The 26,734-nt window shown below is 45.2% G+C and overlaps 4 protein-coding genes across 5 annotated transcripts in view; all 4 read right to left on the reverse strand.

The window, feature by feature from the left end:
- The window catches only part of LOC116827929 (acidic mammalian chitinase-like), a 10,486-nt gene extending 9,903 nt beyond the window's left edge, over positions 1-583 (reverse strand). Inside the window, exon 1 of the mRNA XM_032785838.2 lies at positions 342-583. The gene's annotated coding sequence lies outside the window, so the exon portion shown is untranslated. The remainder of the gene's footprint in view (positions 1-341) is intronic.
- TOMM6 (translocase of outer mitochondrial membrane 6) overlaps positions 1-26,734 on the reverse strand; it is a 466,247-nt gene that overhangs the window by 268,701 nt on the left and 170,812 nt on the right. The gene's annotated exons all lie outside the window — the stretch shown is intronic.
- Positions 3,259-13,098, reverse strand: LOC116827928 (acidic mammalian chitinase-like). The gene is given in 13 exon segments (XM_032785837.2): positions 3,259-3,677; positions 4,491-4,626; positions 4,957-5,073; positions 5,925-6,107; positions 6,208-6,331; positions 6,651-6,775; positions 7,128-7,166; positions 7,168-7,294; positions 8,514-8,570; positions 9,440-9,644; positions 11,454-11,483; positions 11,713-11,780; positions 13,031-13,098. Coding segments are annotated over 12 exon segments (1,434 nt in total). The 5' UTR covers positions 11,738-11,780; positions 13,031-13,098; the 3' UTR covers positions 3,259-3,411.
- Positions 16,329-26,454, reverse strand: TAF8 (TATA-box binding protein associated factor 8). Of its 2 annotated transcripts, none has more exons than XM_032785839.2 (8): positions 26,395-26,454; positions 24,888-25,044; positions 23,843-23,941; positions 22,953-23,015; positions 21,934-22,058; positions 21,456-21,603; positions 20,269-20,411; positions 16,329-19,790 (listed from the first exon to the last, which is right to left on the reverse strand). In XM_032785839.2, exons 1-8 carry the CDS (start codon positions 26,425-26,427, stop codon positions 19,647-19,649), a joined length of 912 nt encoding a protein of 303 aa, XP_032641730.1. In that variant the 5' UTR covers positions 26,428-26,454; the 3' UTR covers positions 16,329-19,646. The 2 variants fall into 2 exon arrangements, with proteins under 2 accessions (XP_032641730.1, XP_074920992.1); XM_075064891.1 differs by lacking the exon at positions 26,395-26,454 and adding an exon at positions 26,286-26,309.

Consider the following 26,734-nt stretch of genomic DNA (forward strand, 5'->3'; position numbering starts at 1 on the left):
CGAGGACTCAGATCCTTTCGCTAGCCCACTTCACCGGGGTAGTGCAGAAGCCAGGAAAGTTCCCCACAATAGCGGGACCATTACCCCACTTACATATGCACACATAAAATTAAGTGCATAATCTGCAGTTATCAGAAACATACATGGACTTTCTCAAAGCACTTGGTAAAAAATCTTTTTAAAACCAAACCTATAAAATAAATCATGCATTTTAAGTTAACTTTCCAGAGTCTCTTGTATCCCCAACATAGACCTGTTGCCACAACTTACAATTCAACTCACAAAACAAAGCTAAAATTAAATGAACCCCACCTTGATATGCCCTGCACACAACCACTGACCTGGCAAATCCCTGCAGCGTAACCCAGGGCAGTGCTCTGCTTCTTTCTGCCACCTGCCTCTGCCTATTATATATATACAGGATGATTATCCACTCCCATACCAATATACATACTGAGCTCACATTTGTTAACTCTCCACTTCCTGAATTTTTCCCTCATAAACCTCAGGCTCAGACCAATGTGTTCAGGAAATAATCATAACAGAATTGTGCCATAAGAAGGCAGCTGGTAAAACTTGTTCTAAAACAGTCACCAGCTTAGGTAAGAGCAGCAGTTCCGATCAATATTACCCCATTTACCAGGCCAGCCAGCGACCCACTCACTCCTCCACAGCTTTACATTGCATAAGGCAGCTAGAAGGAGCACAGAGCGCTCGCCAGGCATCATAGAGCATGGTGAAATGTACCATGGCGCCATTAGTAATTAATGCATGGGTAAAATGCAAACCATTAAATATTATCATAACAGCTAAAGGCTTAACCCATTGTGCTGGGTGCATAGTAAGAGAGTTGCTGCCCTGGAAACCACTGTATAAACAGACAAGACAGAGAAAGAGGCAGAATGGAACCGTGTGTCTTGCTACTTGCTGGTTAAGTGCCCCACTTACTAATTATCTGCTTCCTTTCATTTACAGAAGTAGAGTGGCATGAAGTTTGTCCTGATATTCATTTTCCCTTTCTTCATTTCATTCCACTGTTCCTAGCATAACCCACTGGGTATCGCACTAAATCATTCCACTCCCTTCCTCAGGGTTTACATCTTTCAAATGTTTGTAGGCTGGTACGCTCCCTCCTGTAGAGCCAAGCTGCAGTAGAACATTTTTTAGCTCACTTAATCTTTTCTCATAGACCAATACCTCCAGCTTCCTGATCTTGTCCGAGATCCCTCTAATGTTGCCACGTGTTCCATGTCATGTTCTAAACACACACCTTTGTCCAGTGTGATTGTATCTCACCCCTCTCAACTATTTCTTCCTCAGCTTCACCAAGAATAAAATTCATGGATGAGTAGGATATAGCAAGATGTTAGAGATAAAGGCAGCTCCTGGCCAAGCTCTGACCCATTGGACCTAACTGAGCCTCATGTATACTCATGCAACCTGAATGACATCCTGAGCCAGATCCTGAGCTGATGTAAACTGACATAGCTCCACCGAAGTCAATGGAGCTGGACCCATTTATACCCACATGGGATCTGGCCCAAATCTCTGTTGAACAGGTTTATATAGCAGGTCATGATAAATCCCACGGATTTTTTTCCCTTTGCCACTCTCAGGAGAGAATATGGGGTAAAACAAACAATGCTTCCTCTGAGCTATCTCCTCTGCAGCCTACACTGTGACTGTCTAGAGAAGCGAAAGACACCAAACGCCTATTCCCTGCCACAGTGATGGAACCGCAAGTGGAAATAACCACCCAGACAATGAACCCACCATTCCTAAAACTCATGCGAAGTGACTGCCTGGTTCCTGTGCTCAGTTCCAGCCTCCAAGCGAAGACAGGCAATGGGGAGGTCTTCAAAGAAAATACAGAGATCACTTCCAAATCAGGGGGCCAGATCCTAAGATGGTGTAAAAGGTAAATGGTTGTGTTGATTTGAAGCAGCATTTCACCCATTTATACCAGCTGAGGATTTGGACTGAAAGGATTACGTCTGATTTTTTTCAGCCTCAGTTACACACATGACACACTACCCCATCAACCTGTGATTTCTCTCTGTTTCATTAAAAACCTTGAACGGGAAGAGCAATGGGCTAAATGAGACCTTACTCCTTAGGAAGCTGGTATTTTACAGCCAGCCAGCTGGCAGAAGCTAATGCAATCAACCTGCAGTGGCAGGGTAATCTGGCAATTACGTTCCATGAACTGCTCTGAAAAGCAGAGGTAGCAGGTGCTAAGATGTCTTACTGTTAGACCCCTTTCTGTGAATTAAGAATACCCTAAACTAGAGTCTACGACATAAGGACTCAGCATAAGAATGGAATAGAATAGAGTTTATCACCTTTCTGAGAAGGCTGTCAAGAACCCCCCTAGACAGGGGGCCTGAGTCTCTGCTCCTTTATACCAATTTTACCACTGCGCCACTCCTGTTATCTTTATTATTAATATTTTGCCTAGTGAAGTTGCTCTTGCATTTACACCAATGTCAGTGAGAGAATTAGGGCCAGGCTGTGCTTTTTATGTCTGTTAGTTAGCTAGTGTCATTATGAAAAGTACATGTATGCTTCAAGGTACCCACTTGAATTCAATGAGATTAGCTACGATGATCTGTCTTCCCAATGTATTGTGACTTAAGGCCGCAGGAACTTTCATTATCTTGAAGGCTTCTGATGCTTAAAGAGGCACCCTGAGATAATTTAACATACATTAGGAGCTATAGCTTGTAGTAGGCTGTGCAAGCGGGTGCAAGGTTGTGCTGTACAACAACCACAGCTATTCATTTCCCACATTTCTCCAGGCAGGGTGGACCACTGCATGAAGATGTCTTGTGTAACCTTCACCAGCAGAAGAGGGAAGTAAATCCCAAAATAAGGACTTGGTCGGCCCAGGGGATAGGGCACTGTACTGGGTATCAGGAGATCGAGGTTGTGTTTTCAGCTAGGACACTCATTTGCTACATGTCACCTTGGGCAAATCACTTCCACTCTCTATTCACCAGAGTCTCCATCTGTAAGATGGGTATAAGGGTATTTACCTTCCTTTGAGACCGAGGGAAGAAAAATGAGATTATTAATTATTATTAGAAATGATATGAGCTGAGATGGAGGAGGACACAAATCTGAACCACAGAAAGATGTCTTAGGAAATGTCTGACTAAGCCAGGCTCAGCCTGTGTTGAATATCTGGCCTATGCAATTTTGTGATGCATTGGCAGAGAAGACACTATATAAAAGAGATTATTTATTACTGTTACAAGCAGGGTCACCAATCACACAGCAGACAGACAACACACACATTAATGCCTTATCACCGCCACTTGGCTTTTTTAATAGGGCAAGAAGGATTCTGCCAGAGATGATTCAAGTTACAGTTTGTTACTCATCCGTGTTTGTTCTGAGCCAGGGGTGGGGTTAATATTTTGGATAGTTACAGCAATTGCAGCTCTCATCAAAGACAAGGCCAGCTGAACAGGTGTAGCGATAAGTCCTGCCTACAGCACACACGTAGAATTTTGTATTATCTTTGGGGTCGGCATAGATTCCATCTTGTCTGTTAGCACAAAATGTATCATCTTCTCCAGTTGGGGGAATAACTGGAGAGGTAGTTGTATTGTCATCTGGAGGAGGTGTGGGTTCTGGTGGAGGGATGTCTGAAGGGCAGTTGGGCACAATCGGATCTAAAATTAATAATTAACAATTCATTAAAGTACATGGATTCAGACGGATTTCATCTACACGTGTACTCCTGTATCCCTGTCTATATTTCTGGACTCTACACTTCATGATTTGTAATGACTCTTACTTTGTTTATCACCTGGGACTCCTGGACTAAGAGCACGATCCTGTATAACATGAGCTCAAGGACTGACCCCACCCTTACAGGTAAAAGCTGTAGCAGATTCACATCCTCTGCAGAATGGGCATGGTTCACACACACAGACAAGCATGTTTCAGACACATGCTCTAGACTTCTAATCCTGCCTCTGGATTAACGTGGCCTTGATGAAGTCACGCAACAATTCAGTGCCTCAATTTCCCCATCTACAAAACAGGGCAAGTAGTATTTATCTGCCTTATATATGTTGTAAGGATTAACTATCTTACAAAGCTCTTCCAAAATGCAAAGTCCTATATAATGGCTCAGTGTTGTTAAGACACCACACATGGCAAAATGCTGAATTTTGCCTCATCAATAGTTTTCTAAAGCTCATATTTACCACATGACCAGCCCTTGCATTTTCATAGGTGTGCAAATGGAAACAGGAGATCCAGTTTCAAATATGCGTTTTCCGATTGACACTCACCTCTGTGCAGAGGGCTAGCACAAAACCAAAAATCCAGGCAGTGCTTATGTTTTACTTAGCACCTATATTGAGAACTAGTCCTTGTTCGGCCCTCTGCAGAAGGGGGAATTTCACCCTAGCAGGTGAGAAAGATGTACTGACCTTCCTAATTATGTAGGCCTGAAATACTCATTAGCACCATCTTACCATTTGTTTCAAGGAGTCTCTTCAGCTCATTTATTAGAGGATACTTTCCTTCATTGCAGAAAGAGCCCAGGAAATCATCCAGGTCAATAGCCCACACCATGGCACCTCCAAAATTTTTCTCCTTCAAGTATTTGACCTATCAAAAAAAGTTGTACAACTATCGATAAAATTTCCACAGCAGCTCAAGAATTCCTTTAACAATTTCAGCACACACACAGTGAAACCAGTAACTGGCTAGACAGCCATGGATCACAGAACTGCTAGGCAGCAGAGTATCCCAGCTCAAAAATAAATGCTTTGGGAAACATTCCCATCACATTCAAGGTGCCTTAGTGCAATATGAATGAAGCTGAAAATATCTCCTTTTATCAAGGGACTCTGAAATGCATGGAATTTAAGCCAAGTGCTTTCCAATAGCAGGGATAGAGTGTAAGTAAAGCTCACTTTAAAATGTTAAAGGTCTTACTTTGTGTTTATAGCTGCATATGTCATCATATCCAATCCATTCGTTCCCCTTAACGGCATAGGGGACTTTCTGGTCCTCAATCCATCCTACCTGAGCAGTCTTAAGGAATGTGCAGATCTGCCAAAACAGCATGGGGTGAATACACACTGGACCTCATTCAGGAGCCAAAAGGTGAAGTCAACGGGCTAGATCTTGTCCCCCCCCTTTTAGTCTGCAATCCAGCAGCCTAAGTGGTCAGCTAGGAGTTACTCTGGGGGTACAGAGTTGGTGTACCCTGCCTTACCACCTCCTTGCAGCCCCTAGACTGCAGCGGAGAGGAGAGGAGGTGGCCACATCACAGCTATCCGCCAATCCCCCAGAATAGCCCCTTAGGCTCTGCAGCAGCGAAGAGTAACTTAGAGCAGCCTTACTTTAATTTGCATCAGGGACTGTACTGGCCTGGGGAATAGGGGAGAAGAAATGGACATAAGGGTGGGGTGGTACAGCCACGTTTGCCCCACCTCCCATTCGGGACCTGAGCTCTTCCAGACCTGAAGATCTAGTCTACCAGTGCCCCTGCAGTACAACACTGGTGTAAGTGGGAAGAGAATCCATCCACTGTACAGGAAGAGAGAGGAGCTTAGACAAGAGATAGAAACTCAGCAGCCAGCCTAAGTAAAAATGAAATATGTCACTATAAAATCATAAAAGTACATACCATAAAACACTAATTATGGGCCAGATTCTCAGCGCTACAAACTGGCACAGCTCCACTGAACTCAATGGGTCTGATTTTCCTTTACACTGAGGTCCCTCTCCCTCTCCAGCAGTGTAAAGGGGCCCTTCAAGTGAGCATGCGGCCCCTTTGCACTGTCAGAGTGATGTAAAGGCATCTTAGTTTCACATGAGAATCAGGACTAATAGAACTAGCTCAGTTTACACCAGCTCAGGATCTGGGCCACAAAAGGTAATTTTCTCAAGCTTCTCACCTCATAATAAGCCCAGAAACCAGGTTCCCGGGTGTAAGCCCCAGAAGACCCAGCCCCAGATGCTGGGGCACCAACAGATGTGGCACTGGTGCTAAGCCTAAAGGTACGCCCGTAGGTGGGGAATCCCATCAGGAGCTTCTCAGCTGGGACGCCATTATCATTCCAGTATTCCATGGCATATTTCTGCAGAGATCCAAATGGAAAACGTTTTTACCACCAGTGCCCGTTACTCTCAGAGCCCCCATGGGGAAATAAAAATGGAGTTTGCGGTCTGTTCCCTTACACAGTTGAAGTACTTGTAGTCACCATAGTCAGCGGACCCTTCACAGAGCGGGCTGTTGTGCCCTGTGAAGGAATCCCAGCCTCCATGGAAGTCGTAAGTCATCACACTGATGAAATCGAGGAGCCTGGTTTAAATTAAATGAAACAAACCAAAAAAAGAAACAACATAGTTAGGAATATGATTTCCTGATGGACAAATAAGTCAGAAGACAATACATCATCCCACGTTGACCTAAAGGATGCGCAAGACTTTGGGCCTGAATCTCCATTGCCTGGAACCTTACGCTGTCATTTTCGTCTGCCAAAAGGGAGTGTAAATGCTACCTTTAGTAGCATTTTGCACCCACCTATTTTGCACGGGGACTAATGATGATGCAAGGGGCAAGGTAACAGGGAACCAGGCCAAAAGCACATTAAGTACAATGTGGGAACCAATCTACCCACTTCCCTATCTCAGCAATTTCATATCCAGCGTCAATAGTTCCTTTGCCAGCAGATACTGCTGCGGTAACCAACAGCCTTGGGAGTCCAGTGCTTGCGGCCTCAGCTTTAAAGGCTTCCAGCATTTCCTGAAAATGAAAGTGAGAGTATTGGTAGTGATTCTCGTAAAAATGTCATTCATGTCCAGCTGGGAATATCTATCTAGAAACATCCCAGCAGCCTGATCTTTTCTATAAACTCCTAAAGATCTTCGCAATGTTCCTTCCATGTCTAATTGTCCTCAAAGCCCTTGCAAGATGGAAGAATATCTTAAACAAGGTCTGATACCATATTGCCACAAAAGTTAGACTCAAGAAACTAAAAGTGAACTAAAATCATGCAGTGCCAGTGTAAACACTGCTGATACACAGTTTGGTGGTTCAGATCTGACTCACTCCAGCTGACATACAGAATAACTAAGATAGCACACTGGTTACTTACCTGAATCAAGATGGTGAAGCGATGTTTGTCATCGGGGGGGGCTGCCTCCAGAACCCGGGTATTCAAAATCCAGGTCGATCCCATCGAAACCAAACTTACGGAGGTACGCAGTCACCGAGTCAATGAACGTTTTACGATTAGCTGGTGAGGCAACCATTTCAGTGAATCTGGAAGAAGATAATTCTTAGACAACTTGCCCCCCCCCCTCCTTTTTTTTGTAACACATGCAACAGCAGACTTGCTGAGTTTCTCCTTTATAAATGTAATTGTCTTCATGCAGAACAGTCTAATTAAAACCCACTTCCATTAATCACCTCTCTTGTTGTCATTAGCAATGTGTACCCAATAATCAACTATTAATAAGTTCTGTTATTACCAAAGTCGAGAGTATGAAGACCTGTGTATTTATCTCAGTCTGCCCTCATCTTTATCCTCCTCCTTCACCACCATGAAATTATCCTCACCAAAATCCTGTTCTCCACCATTATCGTGTGTTCATTGGTACCACCATCACATTCTCTGCTTGATCTATTTAGTCAGAGCACCCTTAATTGTTTTCCTAGCCATTATCTTCACTATCGGCTTGATCCACCGTCCAATGAAGTCAATGGAAAGACTCCCATTGGATCAGGACCTATCTTCATTATCTCATCATCATAACGTTACCATTTTCTGTTTAATACTCCCGTTATCTACTTGGGATTTCCAACCACGGCAATATCCACCCTGACATTTCATAACCATCCCCTGCTTACCCATTCTGTCATTCGTATCCAGCGGCGGCTCCAGGCACCAGCGCTCCAAGCGCGTGCCTGAGGCGGCAAGCCGTGTGGGGACGCCCTGCCGGTCCCTGTTAGGGCGGCAGGCAGGCAGCCTTCAGCAGCTTGCCTGCGGGAGGTCCACTGGTCCTGCAGATTCGGTGGGAATTCAGCAGCGGGTACACCAAAGGACTGGTGGACCTCCCACAGACATGCCACCAAATCCGCGGGACTAGGGACCTCCTGCAGGCAAGCCACCGAAGGCAACCTGCATGCTGTGCTTGGGGTGGCAAAAAAGCGAGAGCCGCCCCTGTTTGTATCATGAATGTCTAATCACCATTAAATATATTTTCATAATTAATCACCATTCTTCTCCTTATTTCTTCAACCCATCCCCATTTTCACCAGCACTCATGACATCATCAATATCCAGTTCTTCAGCTATCCAATCACTACTGCTGTTTACATCTGGTCATTCACATGATCATCATGGGCCTAATCCTATCCCCAGTGAAGTCAATAGCAAAGGTCCCGTTGACTCCAAAGGAGCAGCAAGAGGCTGTATGTTCTCAGGGTCTCAGCATCATCTTCACCATCTTTGTCATTAAGTCAAGGGAAAAGTTCTCACTTCTGAGTGCCAAAGTTCCACCCTCCGATAGCCAGGCTGGTTACAAGTTTGTCGTTACTGTGACATAAGAAAAGAAAAAGGAAGGTCAGCAAGCAGCAGTCACTTGGTTGTGTTTGAGACTTGGCTCAGTTGTCAACTTTTTGTTGTTATTATTTTTCATTTGAGAAAGCCTATTCAGTTCTTTTTGGTTATCATCATTCAGTATTGGTAACAGTGTTGCCTAAAGGCCTCAAGCCAGATTAGAACCCCATAGTGCTAAGCGCTGTATAAACACATAGCAATGGACAGACCCTGCCCTGAAGAGCCTACAGTCTAAACAGACAAGACACAGAAAGGGTGGGACAAAAAGAAATGCTATCATCCCCATTTTACAGGTGGGAAGAGTGAGGCACAGAGATACCAAGTCTGGCAGAGCTGGGATTTGAACCTAGATCTCCTAAGTTTCAGTGGAGAGCCTAGCCACAGCTTTCCTCCTCTTTGGTTTAAATTGTTTTTGTGAAAAACATTACACTTGAACTGGACTCCTGTGTCAAACCACATTCCAGCCCTGAGTAACCTAGAGCATCCAAAATATTCTAATCTGAAAACGGGGTTGAATACAAAATACAACCGACCCTTAGGACTCGATCGTGGAACCTTGACTCACGCTGGTGCACACTTACATAGTTCCACCAAAATCAGCAGGACTACTTGTGCGAGTCAAGTTCCATGAAGGTTGTGAAATAGAGCCCTTAATGAAAGCATTGCTGCTAGATATCTATTAAACTATTCCTGTTCTGTAATTAAGAAATTCTTTATTGTTTCTCTGTCATCTTTCTTTGTTGCTGATAGAAAAATCTCAAGTTCACCTGGCAACAAGAAGGACTTTTTAAAAGCAAAATTTGCTTTTTGTTTGTTTTAAATCTTGTACATTGGAAAGTGCTGACATTTTCTTTAGTGCTTGAAATTCTGGGAAGAGTCGATCTTCATCATTCCATTCATATGGGGCAATCTTATTTTGGTTCATAGTTGCAAAGGCATAGATCAAGTGGGTGCATAGATTTGGGTCCACATTGTTTGGGAAGTACGTGGCAGGTTCTGGCCTGTACTGAGACCAATTACTGAAGTAACACACAAGTTTGTAGGCAGAACCTGGCAGGAGAAAAGCAAATCACAGATATTAAGAAGGGAACATCTGGTTGTTTCTTGATATGATGTCAGGTATTATTGAGAGTGGAATCAGACATGCAGTTTCAAGCAGAGTGCCCCAAGGGTCAGTCCTGGGGCCGGTTTTGTTCAATATCTTCATTAATGATCTGGAGGATGGTGTGGACTGCACTCTCAGCAAGTTTGCAGATGACACTAAACTGGGAGGAGTGGTAGATATGCTGGAGGACAGGGATAGGATACAGAGGGACCTAGACAAATTTGAGGACTGGGCCAAAGAAAACCTGATGAGGTTCAATAAGGACAGGGCAGAGTCCTGCACTTAGGACGGAAGAATCCCATGCACTGTTACAGGACAAGCCAAATGGCTAGGAAACAGTTCTGCAGAAAAGGACCTAGAGGTTACAGTGGATGAGAAGCTGGATATGAGTCAACAGTGTGCCCTTGTTGCCAAGAAGGCTAATGGAATTTAGGCTGTGTAAGTTGGGGTATTGCCAGCAGACCAAGGACGTGATCATTCCCTCTATTCGACATTGGTGAGGCCTCATTTGGAGTACTGTGGGGCTCCACAGTACAAGGAGATGTGAAAAATTGGAAAGAGTCCAGTGGAGGGCAACAAATGATTAGGGGCTGGAGCACATGACTTATGAGGAGAGCTGAGGGAACTGGGGTGTAGTCTGGCGGAAGAATGAGGGGGATTTGATAGCTGCTTTCAACTACCTGAAAGGGGGTTCCAAAGAGGATGGATCTAGACTGTTCTCAGTGGTACCTGATGACAGAACAAGGAGTAATGGTCTCAAGTTGCAGTGGGGGAGGTTTAGGTTGGATATTAGGAAAAACTTTTTCACTCAGAGAGTGGTGAAGCACTGGAATGGGTTACCTAGGGAGGTGGTGGAATCTCCTTCCTTAGAGGTTTTTAAGATCAGGCCTGACAAAGCCCTGGCTAGGATAATTTAGTTGGGAATTGGTCTTGTTTTGAGCAGAGGGTTGGACTAGATGACCTCCTGAGGTCCCTTCCAACTCTGATATTCTATGATTCTCCTGATGTCAATGAAGCAACATTGGCGTAACAAGAGGAAATTCTAGCCTTTTCTTGCACATCTTCTGATCGTACAAATAGATGCACCAGTCCTGCCTGTGAATGGGGATTTCATTTAACAGTAACTTTCTACTCACAAATTCTGTGTATGTAATGCTACCCTGGTATGTGTATTTTCTGCATCTGCATTTACATCTAGCAATCAGCCGCATGTCCCATCCAAACAACTTCCCACCACATGTTCCGAATGACAAATATATCAGTAAACTGTGCTTTCTAGATATCACCAAGGTTGGGGCATTCCCTTTCAACCAACCACAACTCAGAGATAAACGTTTGGCCCAGAGCAGAACAATTATGTTCTGTAAACAGGATAATCTTGCTTAGTTAGAAACCAAGGCCCAGGGTGGTGAGTAGACTCAGCTATCAATCAGCATCAGAGAAAAGAGTATTAGTTCTATTGCTCCTTGCTCCAGTTTAATCCCAAGCTGCATGAAAGACACATGCCTATTCTTCAAGTCAGAAACTGGTTTGTTACACGGAGCAAAAAGGGATGGGGACCAATAAAGGGAGACATTAAAGAATAATCAGGAGGGATCAGTGGGCCAGATCCTCAGCTGCTATGAATCAGAACTACACTGAAATCAAGCTACACCGATTGACCCCAGCTGAAGGTCTGGCTAACTGTTCTTTCTAACGGTATTGCAGTTTCATCAGCATCCTGTGCACAAAAAGAAAGGATAAGATGCTCTTACCCAGCTGCACCTGCAGCAGAATGGCCAAACCTGCGAAAAGGAAGGAGAATGCATTAAAAATAAACTTGACTAGAGCCTTTCAATGCTTAAATCAGTCCCAGAGCATGTAAAACTATTCCGTGTACACTGTTACCTGGACACCTGCTAGGGCAAGTTCTAGAACACACTGTCCCTGGGCAAAGGGCTGCTGCCTCTGAGACCAGCCATCCAGGGGAGTTATATCCTGACGTAGTCAGTAAAGGCAGAGAGAGGTACTCACCAACCCACAGCAATACCTTTCCCATCTTGCCTTCCAAGCGAATGTCCCACCGAAGGAACTCGGAAGTGCTTTATGTGGCAGAGGCAAGGCCTTATCAGTGTGGAATCCACACACCTGCATTAAAGACACCAGAACGAGGCCCCAACCACAAGCAACTTAAAAACAAACATTTATTCAAGGACATCAACACCTCCAATGCCACGGTTGAGGGGGAGGGTAGGAAGTTGGAACTAGATCCCTTTCCATTTATCTAGGGGAGTGGAGAGTACCAATTCCCTCAGGGAGAAATGCCCCCTGAGGCAGAGGGCCAGCAGAATGCCAGGCCCCGCTTAAGCCCTCAAGATGGTTTTGAAGGAACCAAACTAAAATGTTAACACGCAAAATATCATTGCCTAGATGCAGTGCTCCAGATGGGAATGCACACACACCACCCCAGGAGGGTTCGGCAATGGTGTCTCCATCTTCCTTTGAACATCCCCAATTCTGGGCTCCAGGCTGCCAAGAGCTTCAGGCGGCTCCAGGCCAAAATGGCAGCCGAGCTCATCAGAGTGCAGGGAAGCCCTGGTCATACCCATTTCTGCCAGACACAGAGGGATTGCTATGTTGGCCTTGAGACATTGGAGAATACCCTTATACTGGGATGATCCTGCCATGGCTAACTATGGCAGCTTTCTGGCTCAAAGGAGCCCCAGAACAGGGGAGAATCTGGACCTCGGTGAGTCTGAACCTACAGCCACTGAAGTTAGTGGGAATGCTGCCGCTAAAGTCAATGGGAGTGCATTTGGGCACTGAATCTGGCCCAATGTGCTTATTTTCCCCCCAAATCTCAAATTTTATGTAACTTGTTTATCCAATAACAGCCAGTTCAGACACCCAAGGGAAATCCTGCCCCCACTGAAGTCCCAAGCAAAACTCCCATTGCCTTCACTGGAGCCTGCATGTCAACCCAAGCATCTAGCTTTCAGCAAGGGCCTGTCTTGCTTCTCGGTTTTCTAGCTTGGTTGGCTGGGATGCAGTGAGCTTCCATAACTTCAGTGGCACTGCCTTCCTCAGAAACTTTAATCCCCTTGTCACCCAGGCTACACACGAAAAGAGAAGGACCGAGAGGGATAGACACAAGGGGGTGGATATAAGATGTGCCAAGAGAGGGCCCCTGATAAGACCCAAGTATGCCAGGTGCAAAAAAACCCAACACAATTAACCTTCAGAGAGTGACAAATGGCCTGGAGATAGACTTATCACTAAAGTAAGTCAAGGCTGTTGAGCAGCTACCCATCGCTGCTTGCGTAACAGGTTGGGAGAGCTAGATTATGCATACCTCTAATATACTCCCCCTTTTCCTGCACCTCAGCCTACTTCTGTGCTGAACCACCGGCCAGAGCTCAAGTCTTTCAGGACCTTAAACAAAAAGAATTAAATTGCCATGATAGACAGTGAGCTCCCCAGCATTGGATGTTCTGTCCAGTTCCTCTATCAACTGAAGGCAAGCTTTTATGAAAGGTGAGCATCTCTTTTTCTTGCCAACATTTCCTCTTCTCCTCAAAGCAATGCAGCTCAATACACCTAACTTCATCCAAGAGTTATACGCAGGAAATGTTTCTCTGTCAAGGGTCAGGACCAATACCCTTGCTTCTGAGTATGGTTCGCAGGGATTCATATCAACCATCTTATAAAATCCTGTCTTGCAGGTCAGAGTGAAGTACTGTGTCTTTCTCTCCTCTAGCCTCAAGAATCTCTTAGGCCACCTTTTCAGTAAACAGAGGGTTGCTCTCTGGTATTTTGGTATGTTTCAGAAAACTAAGCCTTAAGCTCTGATGCACTCATTACACTTCCATAGGCCTTTTCTAGCATCCTAAAGTCCTCAACTAGTCTCCAGTACTTGACTTGGGACCAGTTCCTAAGGTTACCCACAGTGCTGCATGATATAAATGATAACCAATTCATGATAACACTTTGCACTCATAGAAGCCTAAATGAAAGAAATTGAAAGGATGAAGTCAAAATGAAATGTTTTTACCCTTATTGAAGCAAAAATGCAAAAGTCTAAATGATTTATCTCAAGGACCTGGGGAATTACAAACCCGTCAGCCTAACTTTGATCCCTGGAAAGATCCTGGAACCAATTCTTAAACCATCAGTTTGTAAGTAGCCAGAGGATAGTAGGGTTATAAGAAATTGTCAGCATGGAACTTCTGTAGGACTATTCTTCCTGTAAGAGAATCATGATACTTACTTCCTTAACTCAGCTCTTTCATACGCAGCATCAATAGCCCCTTTGTCAGTCAACACCGCTGCTGTGATCAACAGCCTCTGGCATCCTGTGCTTGCAGCCTCAGCCATAAAGGCTTCCAGCATTGCCTAAGGGGGAAGGTGGGGGGAAATAAGGACAGTGGTCACTCTTGTTAGAAAGTCATTCACTTTCCTCAGTACTACAGCAAATGGGCTAGTACCAGCTGTGTTCATTTGTTCCAGTGCTGATGAGCAGCACATGCCGGCATTCAGTGCACACCATTCTCTCAATCGTCTGCACAGCAGCTAGTCACTTACGCACAGAGCAGGGTTTGACAGATCCTGAGCCTCCACAGCTCTTATTGATGTCAGTGGGGCTAATACATGCTGAAGGTTAAGCGCGTGCTCAAATTCCTTTCTGGATGGGAGCACTTTGCAGGATGGAGATATGGGATAGCACATTGGTTTCTCACCTGAATCAAGATGGCAAAGCAATGCTTGTCTTTGGTGGGCTGCCCCTGGGACCCAGCTATTCGAAGTCCAGGTCACTCCCATTGAACTCAGACTTATGGAGGTAGATGATCCCTGAATCGACGCTTTTATGGTTACCTGGTGGGGTAACCATGTCAGTGAACCTGGAAAGAAAAGATGTCCTAACCGGACAATAGCACTATCACTTCACTCCTAAGTCTTATGAGTGACACCCCCGGTTCTGATCCCACTGAGAACGGGATTTGGAGCCAGGGAGCCCGTTACCAGGAACAGGACACCAGCCAGGTCTCTATCCGCTGATTAATGCAGTGACTATAAACTCTGGGACAAAAGAAAGACAAGGGAGAATCAAATGGTTACATAAAAGTTTAATCAGGTCTGATAGTGGTAGTACTTTATATCCCACCTGACAAAGCTCCAAGGACAAAATGCAGTGAATCTTGCTAGAAAGAGTGACCGGTTATGGGGTTATTACACTCAAGGCTCTGCCTCTTCATCCCTTGTGACTCTTCCTGACTACACAGGTGCAGTGGGATAAAGCTGCCTGTTCCCCGTTGCCTTCCTAAAGAGACAGTGTGACCTCACAGCTAAAGCACTGGACTGGGACTCAGGAGATTTGGGTTTTGTTCCTGGCTCTGCCACTAACCTGCTGGGTGACTTTGTGCAAGTCACTTCCTTGCACTGTGCCTCAGTTTCCCCATATGTAAAATGGGGATGACGACACTGATTTCCTTTGTGAAGTGGTGTGAAATCTACACATGGAAAGTGCTGTATAAGAGCTAAGTATTATTCAAATATAACAGGTCCCCATTCCTGTCGTTTAAGAACTACTTCTGTCTGGCAGGGTCAGATGTAGTGATTCCAGATCAGGACATCTGATGTGCTCACTTGTATCCTGATACCCAGAATGACCTCCCAGCTCACAACAATGGTAGTGGTTGGCCTTGGGAACAAACCAAATGTTGCACACATATTTATGGACGAGGCAAATTCTTTGTGTGTTTGGCAAATTAGAAAAGAGGAAGGGCTTTCCCGTTCTCCTATTCCCCATCCCTCTCTCAAGAGAGCAGAGAAACGAAACCTATCAGAAAGGAGTGCAACAATTTGCAAAAACTTGAGCAAATTTCAGTCCAGAATAACAACATCCCACAGCCTTGAGTTACAAAAAGTAGGATTAATTTTAGGGCCCGATGCTGCTCCTAGTTCATGTGCACAGGGCAAGTTATGACAGGACAGGGAGCACGGGGACAGGAATCCTGCGTGAATGACACATTGCAGCTTGGCCATGGTTACCCTGCCTCATAGCATAAGTGGGGCCTAAGAGGGGAGTATACTGCTAAGCACCATATTAACACTCTTGGTGATGGGGATCAATTTTAACTTTCAGTCGGTGTAGACATTCCCATTTTCTCCTCAAGCATTTACTCTGTGCTGTTTTGGGGAAAGGAACAGTTGCACATGGAGTTTAAGACTCCCTGCTTCTCCGTGCAGAGGGCTATGCCTAACACAGAATTGCAGCTGCATTCATGTGCAGTCTTGTGCTCACCCAGGAGCACAAGATCCTTTCACGCTTTTCTGTGAGTCATCCAAGGAGTTGCAGGGGCCAGGGCTTTTTTTGCAACCCCAATTAAAGCAACAGAGCTAGATCAAGGTAAAACTGGAATAATGCATTGGGGTACCAGACCCCAGATGCAGTTCATGCTAGTACCACACATTGCTCTCCAGCTCAGAAACGTGGCAAAATTCCAGGGCTGGCCTGGATGGTGGGGTTCTGATTCCAGAATACGGAGGAAGAGGTTGAACACAAACCAAGGGAAGCTATTAATCACTGGACAGACATTCAATCAATCCCCAAGTGCATCCAAGGTTCACACGTCAACAGTGACTCGCTGCTATTAGATGGAACTTCTTTTATTATGAACTTAAAAATAATTATTTTCACTCTACTTTTGTCCAACTCAGGTTATCATCATCAAAAAAGCCTAATCCAAAATGACCAAACAAAAATATAAATTTATAAATATACAATGTCTGTATGTACATACATTCTTCTATACAACAAATGCACTGGCAGGCTTGACAATGGCACGTGCAGGGCTCTTTCGCTAGGGATAACGTTTAAGAGCTTCTGGCTGGATTCTGAGTCTCCCTTGATGGTATAATTCTACCTCAGGGAAAAAAGGTATTTTACATGCTGGTACTGGTGGCATTTAGGCCCCAATTCTGCTCCTGCTGAAGTCAATGGCAAATCTCCCACTGACTTGGATGGTACAGAACGAAACCCACACATTGCAAAGGCCAGAGCCTGCCTTTAGAATCTCCCTTCAGCAACCACTTTTGACCCTCAACATATTAACATGGGAGGGATGGGACATCACCATTAACTACAACAGCTACTGCTTTGGCCAAGGTTGCCTTCTGAAGGGAGGATTCTAGCAGAAAAACAAGGCACATCCAAGCATGGACACCTCTTCGCTCCATTATCTCAGCCACAGCACACAGAGCCCTTGCCTTCTGAAAGCAGGTTCTCAGCACAAGGATCGGCTTGAGTGAAGAGGTGGTTGTGATTACTCCCCCCTAGCACCTGCCACACTTGTCCTTCAGCTGGGAAGTTAATGAGACTTCTTCCAGTGGGTAAAGTACTGAAGCATAAGAGGGCAGCACCCTACCCTCTCACCTGGGCAATGCTGCCAGCCTGCAGGGGGCATCGCTTCCTGATCACAGTCTCATGAGGCAGCATGGTGAATTGTTCCAGAAATTAAACCAGCTAGTACCGAGGGAAGAGAATGGAAGACAAAGGGATTTATTTCTGGGTAGCTGGAGAGTGATAGGTAAAAGGGCAACTGTATCAACTGCAGCGTGCATGGACAGAGAGAGGCAGGTAGAGCACCAAGACACTGATATTTCCTATAGGCTTCTGGTTCCTTGCGCAAATGCGCAGTAAGCTGGATGTTAGTGAAGTGACAGAAAGGGCTGCGCTCACCCAATTTCACTGCAGAGATAGAGAGCTAAAAGAGCTGGTTTACTGAGGTGGAAAGGGAATGAGATTTTGGTACTTTTCATCTCAAGAGCTTTTCCACATATGCCTTTTGGAAAAAAGGTCTGATCAATTTTGCCTTGTTTCAATAGCTCTAAAGTGTTTCATTTCTATTTTTCCAAAAATTAATTTAAAAACTGCTTTAAACCATCAACTTGTAGTCTACTTTTCTTCCTCGGGCAGCCCAATTTTGGGAGGGGTACTGGGTTAGCTAAATTTGTATACACGTGCTTGAGAGCAGAACCTTCCCCGCTTCCAAGGATGATAGTGTTTAATAAGGGAATCTGAAGCGGTCGAGCCATTTGCAATTGATAGTCTGACCTCCGCAACCACTATGGGTGCAATGTTTTAATCTACCATGAAATCTCTCCTATTGCTGAATATTTTCACTAAGGCATCTTTTCATCTAGCACTAGCAGTCAGAGAAAGCTATTTGGTATTAGGCGCAATCCCTGGTTGGGTCCATGTATTTACATATGCATTTGCAGTATGGAGTTTCTCTACTCAGGCTTTACTCATTCTTACTCAAGGAAAACTGTTGAAGTCAACCAGTGTTTTGCCCAAATAAAGGCTGAGTGAAAGTTAAGTAAGGGCCTCAGGATCCAGGCTTGAGTGAAGACTTATACCACCCCTAGGTCATGCTAGAACGAGCAGTGTTTTTTGACTGTTGAAGAAAAGGAGACTTTCCAGTGAATAAAAGCCCTGTATTTCCACAGGAGAAAATGGACCATAATACTGGCCATAAGGACAGTCCGTCAATTGATTCTCATTCCGTATTCCAAAACCTACAGCACAATGGGTTTCAAACAGCTGGCAGACTCTCAGGGGACCTGTATTGCACTGAAACCAAACAGAATTGAAAGAGAGCCTGAAGCAGCTGTTAGATTTTGCCGTTCAGACAGCTGGGAAATATTCTCTAACTGGAGTGGTATAAACAGCATGCTTACTGCTTTTAAGTGCAGCTGTAGCCAGAAAAGAATGGCTTTCTGGAGCTCCGTATGTATTCCTCTCCCCTTAAGTGACACACCAGATGCACAAGGTTTACCAGATTTAAAAAAAAAAAAAAAAAAAAAACAACAAATCAACTTTTAACTGCCAACATTATAAACAAAGTTTGGGAACTGAAAACCCAGCAGGGATTCTTCTGCCTCTTACTGTATACTCGCCTAGAAATAAAGCCTCTGCAAAGTGAATTTAGCTGATGCTGTGCAAAGCAGAGAGAAATCCAACACTATGCCTAACAGGCGTAAAACTCTTGGACTTTTGCCAGAAAAATGCACCAATACGACAAAGACACACAAGAAGCTATCTATTGATTAGCAGGGAACCATTCTGACAGATCTGTTGAGTAAGAAGGGGACCACAGTTAATTTTCTGACTATAAATGCACTTTAAAAAATAGTGGTAACATTTTCGGCACCTCCACATTTAAACACTAGAACAAGTGCCGTACTTGGGCAGTCTTCCTCATGAGCCTGATACACATGCATAACCCTGCAAACCAAAACACCAACAACTCTGAGTATTCAGCAACTTTGGGAAAGTTTGGATCTGGGTCTGGATTTCATGGCAGGACCCCTAGCTCTGGACAACCTCAAACTCCAGGGAAGTTTAAGATATGGAGCTCTGCGCAGCAGCTCAAGCCAATCTCTGGTTCAAACAGAGATCAGAGTTAACAAGGGACCATGCTGTGAATCCTGTGCACACCAGTGCAAACAGGCAGAGTGGAATGGACAAGTCATTCTTTGAGTCTAGACGAGGACTCCACCTGCCTGTGCAAGCACATAGTCCGTTCTGCACAGTATATTGGGAAGTGTTAAGCAGTGAAAGCCCTTCTGTGTGCCTCCTTCTTACAGAAGAAATCCGTCCCATGAAGAGGAGGAATGTCACAGCTGCAACTCAGTCTTCTCTGGAGTAGATGGGCTGATTCCAGTGTGAGGACTGGTGGTTTCCATGCCCATTCCCTACTGACTATGCCAAGCCAGTGAGAGAAGAGGGAAGTTGGGGGGGGGGGGGAGTGTCATTTGGTACATATAGGAGGTCATCCCTCTGCTTCAGCCACTCCACCAGCAGTATCTCCCCTCTTTGTCCTGCACCACTCACAGCAGCAAAGGAAACCTCCATGGGACAGCCAGCAGGCCTCCTCCCTTCCTCCATGCACTCAGCTTGCTGCAGCTCACTTCTTCCTGCGAATCTTGGGTTTTTTCACCGGCCGGAGGTAGGGATTGTCTATTAGGTTCTCCTCTCCATTGCGGCTGCCAGACAGGGATGCGTTTTGCTGTAGCACTGAAGCATTCTCTTTCTCAGCCCCTGAATCATCCTGTCAAGTAAAAACAATAAATATTTGAAAGTTCAGAGCAGCTGAGCTGAGGGGGTGTGAACCATGGAGTCTGCAGACCAAAGAGATACACAGCAACCAAGATCAATAGGGATAACGAACAATGAGCAGAGCTGAGGGAGATGACCCTTGTTTCTTATTGGAAGTAGATGCCTATGGGAACAGTACAGGATTCCAGGGAAATCCTCCTTCCTCTGGGGTAGCAGTGGAAGTGCCCCCATATATTCAGGATCCCACATTAACTGCCACAAGGCTCTAGTCTGTGAGCTGAAGCATGACAAAGATCTATGGCATTTTGCATGTCATTTATACTGGTGCAAAGGGGATGCAAAATGGTGTCCAAATGAACACTTGACACTCTGCCCAGGCATGTCAAATGATGATTCAAAGGACAAGACAGGAGAATCAGACCCAAGGAGGGTCATAACGGGGAGTTCCAAGTTTCTGATCCTGGCCCTACCGTGCTCATGTGGAGGGGGAGGTTCTCCGTGTCTGTCTGGTCATCTTGCTCAGATGAATCTGTTTCCTCCATCTGCTGCATCTCCAGCTCAGAGGGGAGAAGCGCAGTCAGGTATGGTATTGTGAAAGGCCTGGCAGCAATCACTAGGAATGGGGAAAAGAGGGCACAGTTAGCAACTTGGGAGACTTGCTTCTCAATTAAATCTGTGTTATTTCTAAGCCAGCAGCTATCAGGAAGCACTGAAGCAAATATATTATTTAAAAAGCCCAAACACTGTTTAATCTCTCCCTCCCTCGCGCATACCCTGCCAATATTTCCACCATCCAGAATCAAAAAATATAGAAGCTGCTGTCCTGGATCAAGACACTGGTCCATCAAGTCTATTATCCTGCCCCTCAAAGTAGCCAGTACCTGATGCCTCAGTGAAAGGGGCACAACTTCCTTAATGCTTCTGGCCATGTGAATAATGCAGTACACGGGACAGAGGAATTGCTCCTGACCCCCAAAGAATATCAATCATCTTATACCCTGAAGTATGAGATCTGAATACCCTTGGAATAATAATACTTTGTACTTACACAGCACTTTTCAGTTGAGGACCTCAAGCACTATGGTGAGGTGGATATTACCACCTTCATTTTGCAGGTGGGAAAGTTGAGACACAGAAAACCTGATAATCAGAAGAACTGAATGCCTGCAACTCCCATTTACTTCACAGGAAGTTGCTGGTGGTCAGCACTTTTGTAAATCAGGCCCAGAGAAGGGAAGCGACTTGCTAAAAGTTACAAAGTGAGTCCGTGACAGAGCCAGGATTAGAACCCAAGAGTCCTCGCACACAGCATCCTGATCAGACCATGCCTCTTATGTAAGGTGTACCCTGCTGACATGGCATCAGAAAGGAAGGAAGGAACTGTATTTAGGATGTCAGCTGGGCACCTGGGAGACCCAGATTCAATTCTATGCTCTCCCACACGTCCTGTGTGACCTTGGGAGGCCTGAGACTCAGTGCCCTATCTGTAAAATGGGGTTAACAGTATTTCCTTACTCCACAGGGTTGTTGGGAGGATAAATACATGAAAGAGTCTGTAGTACTCAGATATTACATGGGTGCCATGCAAGAACCTAAGATAGATAAAGAAATAATTTATATCTAGCATCTGGCATTGGGCATCTTAGATAGCTCTTACGTGGGAATGTGCTGACATCATCCTTGAAGAGACTCTGCGTCTCTCCCGTCTTTGCCATGAAGCGAGTCAGAGCTCTTTCCACATCACGCCTCTGTGATGCTGCCTTTTCCCGTAGTATCTGGTAATCTGAAACCGGCTCCCGGTAAGTCTGTTGGGCAGGGAGAGAGAGAACAAGAAGATGTACAGACTTAGGACTTGCAGGTACTAGCTCTGTAATACAGTTATTGGATGCAGGACAGCCAACTCAAGTTAAAGACACTATTGGTGAGTGGATGATCCAACAAAACAATACCTTGCAGAGAGCTGCAGAGCTCAGAAATACAGAAACCTACAGCTCAGTGCACTTCCAACACTGTGATGATTCATAGTAAATGAGAAAATGTCCTAGATAAATGGGTATCAGGCCAATATTAAAGGACCTGAGTTGCTGCTGCTGCAATGCCAAAGAGACAATGAAGGTAAAGTCTTTTCCACTCACCGGAGTTTTGATGTAGGTGTGAGGATCCGGGAATTCAGGAAAATGGCCGGGGATGTGGGATGGATGGGGTTTGTTCTGTCCAGCCGTCAGGGCTTTGGGAGTCACGGGCTGATTTGTCACAGGTGCTGCAGTTAAATAATAAAAACCTAGTCATCATTGTTCAGCCAAACCCCCAGCATAAGACGAGTGTAAGCAGAAATCGAGCTGATATTTCGATCTATAGACCATCTATAGTATAACCAAGGACAGATCATTTCCCCTAGGCAACAGTTTCCGACTCCATTCTAGATCACTCCAAGAAACAATGATTAGTTTAAATTGACAGTGAATTGCATTCAGACCACAGTGTTAAGCACGTGGGCAGCAGACACCATACAGAGAAGTTCAATGGGAAACGGGGTAACACTGGAACAGTAGCAACTACTTTGACAAATGGTGCCCTATTCCTTCATTTGTCAGTTACAGAAAATCTTAATATAAACTGCTCTTCTAGTAGTAGTAGTCCTCTCCACTGTGCCTCAAAAGAACAGAAACTCTGGGTGCACGCAGAGGGGCTGGTGGAGTACGGAATACAAGTGCCATACCCGCAAGCTAAGATTTTACGGTCCCGAAAATTTTGGGAATGGTCAACAACATTTACAGGCACAGAATTACTTGTGGATCCACAGGTTAGTCAATTTCTCTTTCGTTTGTCATCAATTTCACTTTCTGGTTGTTGTGTCCTAGCCCCACTCTGCAATGTTCAGGGTACAAAATTTCAAGGGGGATTTTTATTTGTTAAAAATGTTACTTTAAACAAAATAAAGTCCCAAAGAAACATTCTATTGGTCTCAGGATCCATAAAATCTGGTTTTTACTATACATAGATTTTCAACCAAACATCACATGACAGAATCCCTTTAACAGCCATTTCAATCTATCTATATTGCTTTGAATTATTCATCTACTATTGTTTTTCATGGCACCAATTTACTTGCTTAGTACAAATTAATTCCCTTGCTAGATGATGCCCCACGTACGTGCAGTGATGACCATCCGCTGGGATCGCTTGGCATATGCAGGGAGAGTTTCTACATTGAACCCTGAAACACAGGAGATGAGGAAACAGAAATCACACTATTATCAACAAACCAAGGACTGACAAATGTGGCTGCTTGCCCACATAGAAAACACTCCTTCTTGGCTCAATTCTGATCTCACTGAAGTCCGTAGAAATTTTGCCATTTACTTCAAAGGGAATAGGACAGAACTCCAAAGTCTATATTTATACCTATCTAAGCATCAAAATGAGGCCTTTCCACTAAGACCTGGATCATTGAGACCACCCTCTCCTCCTATTCTAATGTCTATCTTTTTTCTCTCCAGAACCCTTTTCTCTCTTTCCTTAGAGCCTGGAGTAGAACCCAGGAGTCCTGGCCCGTTCCTTGCTCAGACAACTAGACAATACCACCTTCCTTACAATAACCACAAGAGGCACAAATCTGCACAGAACAGGTCCATCTGTACCAGAGAGAGCATTAGGAAGAGTTGCATTTAGGAAAACATGCAGATGTCCTTGATTTCCTATCTGGCTCCCTAAGCTATGAACTTGGCCTAGACAGGTAGTGCCAGCTTTGCCCTGGTGATCATGCAGTGCTAATTAAGCTGGTGGCTCACATGGCATTTTGTCAGGTCAACAGTCGTATTAATGCTCCCCGCACAGTATCTGCAGAACCCAGAGCAGAGCTGCCTGCTGCCGGTTTGTTTGCCCCATCTGAAAGGCAATGCTATTCTTAGTCAGGCTGGAGGATGTCAAATAAGCCATGTTATAATACCAGCAGGAGCAATCGTAGCAAAACCACCCTCCACCCCATCCCAATCCTTCACGATGCAACCACTGGGGCTTGCTGTGTACCAGTCTGATACTCACCCATTTCGACTAAGGTAACAACAATATCCGAAAGGGTTGGCTGAGTTCTTGCTGTGTGCTCACAGTAGGACTTGGCGCTCCTCCCTATTTCTGACACATCTGGGAAAGAAACGTCCAGCAGAACACGGACATTTGAAACAGACAATGGCTTCCAGATTTATAACAGACTAATCCTGCTTTCAGACACTTATACCTGATGAGAGCTTCAATGTGCCCTTTCACTGAGGTTAGAAAGGAAAGAAAAGGTCTTCTGAAATACAAGGTCTTACTGCTGGATTTTTAATTCTTTTGTTAAAAAATATCCGTGCATCATTTAATGGAGACATTAAGATCAAATAATCAGACAGCTTCTACAAAATTTGTAGCACATTCATTTGCAAGCATACAAAACCCCAGCTTTGTGAACTCAGAAAAACATGTATACTAAGCAAAGAGCGCACAAATCAGAAAGTTAGGTGCATAGTTGTCTATCTTAGGTACTTCTATGGTCCCCTTTACTAGAGTAGCAGCACCTCACAAACTTTACTGGATTTATCCTCAAACCAACCCTGTGAAGCAAGGCAGAAGTATTTACCCCCATTTTAAAGATGAGGAACAGAGGCAGAGAGAGACTTAAGTGACTTGCTCAAGGTTTCAAAGGGAGTCTGTGGCAGGGCAGGAAACTGAACTCAAGTCTCTAAAGTACTAGGCTAGTGCCCTAACCACCGGACCATCCTTTCTCTCTCTAGCTACCTCATTTACACAAATGAATAAGTGCATGCAAAATATATACATTTAAGATTGGAAGCCTGTTTGAAAATGTTGCCCTAAACTTTAGAAAGAGACCAATGTAAAGCTTCAGTAATTAAGAAACAATTACCTACTCTGGTGATCTGTCAGGTCTGTTAACATTATAGCAATGTTGCTGTATCATGGGTGCTCATATTTATTTCCAGGGGGAATACTTGATTTGAAGACCTCTGTATTTTATTTCAGAAACTACACTGGCCTCTCAAATCTCTGCTTTATTGGTTGAAAAGGCTGCACTTGTGGTACAGATACTTACAGCTCTGTAACATCTCTGTCAGGGTTTCCACTGCTGCCTTTTCGGCACTCTCAAACCCAGCCTCTGTGAGCAAGGAGCTGACCACAACTTGCAGAGTCCTTCTCCGAGCCAAGTAATAGTTATCTGCGGGGGTTGTTGAGTGTTTGCCTCCTGATCTCTATAGAAACAGATCCCCACCCCCAAAAAAAACAAAAAACAAAAAACAGGAGACTGTTAATGAAAGGATGTAACAATGGCTTCAAAGACGTGAAAAACACCACCACTTGATCACAGAGGAGTAGGGTACAGAAGGATATCATGCAAGAGTCTAATATCAGTTCCCCAAACCTCAACTCTGCCTATATCACCTCAGCCCTGACTTCCATACTCTCTCCTATTTCCAATCTGGCAAAAGAACAGATTAGAAGTAAGCATTAGGAATCACACTGATTCTGTTGCACTGTCACACTAAGTCACCAGATAGGATCGGACTAGCATTAGACTCATAGTTCTGGAACAATTTGGAGTGCTCAGCGGCAGAACTGTGAGCATGCTGCAAGTGGAACTTTAACAAAGCAGTGTGGTGGTGTTTACAGTAGGATACTAGGAGCCAGGCATCCAGCTCTGCCTTGATTTAACAAATACTTATTGTTAATTTTATTTCCCCTTCACAGTTTGCTTGTCTTCTCAGATTGTAGGCTCCTGGAGTTAGGGACAGGGTCCTGTACGTAAGGAAAGCACTTAGCTGCTACTGAAATCCAAATAACCTATAGACATAAGTTAGAAATAACGAGCAACAGCACCTCCTATCTGATGCACTGGCAGGTGTGAGTATGCAGTGCCGCTGAAAAGCAGCCCATCAATCTCTGTACCGCAGCTGCCCACTTGTAAAACAGCGACAACACCATACTGCCATAACACTTCCCGTTTCTCTAGCACCTAACCGAAAGAGGATCTCAAAGACAAACGGAGCCTCCCTTTTACACAGGAGCATGTTACTAGCCCCCTCGTGCACACGTGCAGACAGAGGCCCAGGGAGGGGAAAGCAAGTCTGCAGCAAACCAGGAGCAGAACCCAGGTGCGCTGGCCCCAGTCCCTGCTTCAGACACTAACAAATGTGGCACCGCCACCCCAGGACCCTCCTCTGCTCCATTCCACGCCTAGCGTGCCACCCCTGTGCTAAGCCCTGCCAGGGCACTAGATACTCTGGGGCTCGCCTCGCAGTCATACATACACTGTCCCTTTAAGACCCTCCCATGTGCTCCCCCGTTCAATCTTCCTGTGATTGGCAGCGACCGCAGTCAATCAGGCAATAGACACTTCGACCAATTGACCACCAGCTTCACACCCCGCCTACTCCTGCAGATCAGCCAATCAGAGGCTCCCTCTCTTCGGCACAGCAGGCCCGAAGCCGCCCACCCTGGCCGCAGCCGCTTCATCCCGTGTCGGATAAGCCGGTCGCTCGGCCACCTTGACCCGTGCGCTGGCCGTTTTCCAAGGAACTTAACCCCCCGGTATCCGCCGTTACCGTGCCCGAGCCGCTGGACACCGTGTCCGCCATCTTGAATCCATGGGCAACGACGCGCGTGCGTGTCCGCGCGGGGCATTATGGGACTTGTAGTCCTGAAGAGAGGTTGGGGCTGCAGGGAGAACCCATTGGGCTGGGGGCTGTGATGGGAAAGCTTGTGCTGAGCCTGGTCTACAAAGGAGCACTACTGAGGAGGAGCTGTCTAGTCTACCTGAGTCTGGATAGAGCCTAAAACAGCTCCAAGAAATGTGAATTGCACAGACCCAGTGATGTAAAGGGTGTCACTGTTAGCTATTTCATGGCTGATCAAGGGACAACAGAACCTGCCTTAGGGGTGGAA

Source organism: Chelonoidis abingdonii, chromosome 4, assembly GCF_003597395.2.
Source record: "Chelonoidis abingdonii isolate Lonesome George chromosome 4, CheloAbing_2.0, whole genome shotgun sequence".
Lineage (NCBI taxonomy): Eukaryota > Metazoa > Chordata > Testudines > Testudinidae > Chelonoidis > Chelonoidis abingdonii.

Excerpts from the sequence above, each read along its gene's own strand:
- TAF8 (XM_032785839.2), bottom strand. The coding sequence starts at position 26,427 with ATGGCGGACACGGTGTCCAGCGGCTCGGGCACG. Across the intron at positions 20,412-21,455 it reads TGATGTCAGCACATTCCCAC|TGATTGCTGCCAGGCCTTTC; the intron begins GTAAGAGCTATC and ends CCCCATTCCTAG. Across the intron at positions 19,791-20,268 it reads TCCCCCTCCACATGAGCACG|GATGATTCAGGGGCTGAGAA; the intron begins GTAGGGCCAGGA and ends TTTACTTGACAG.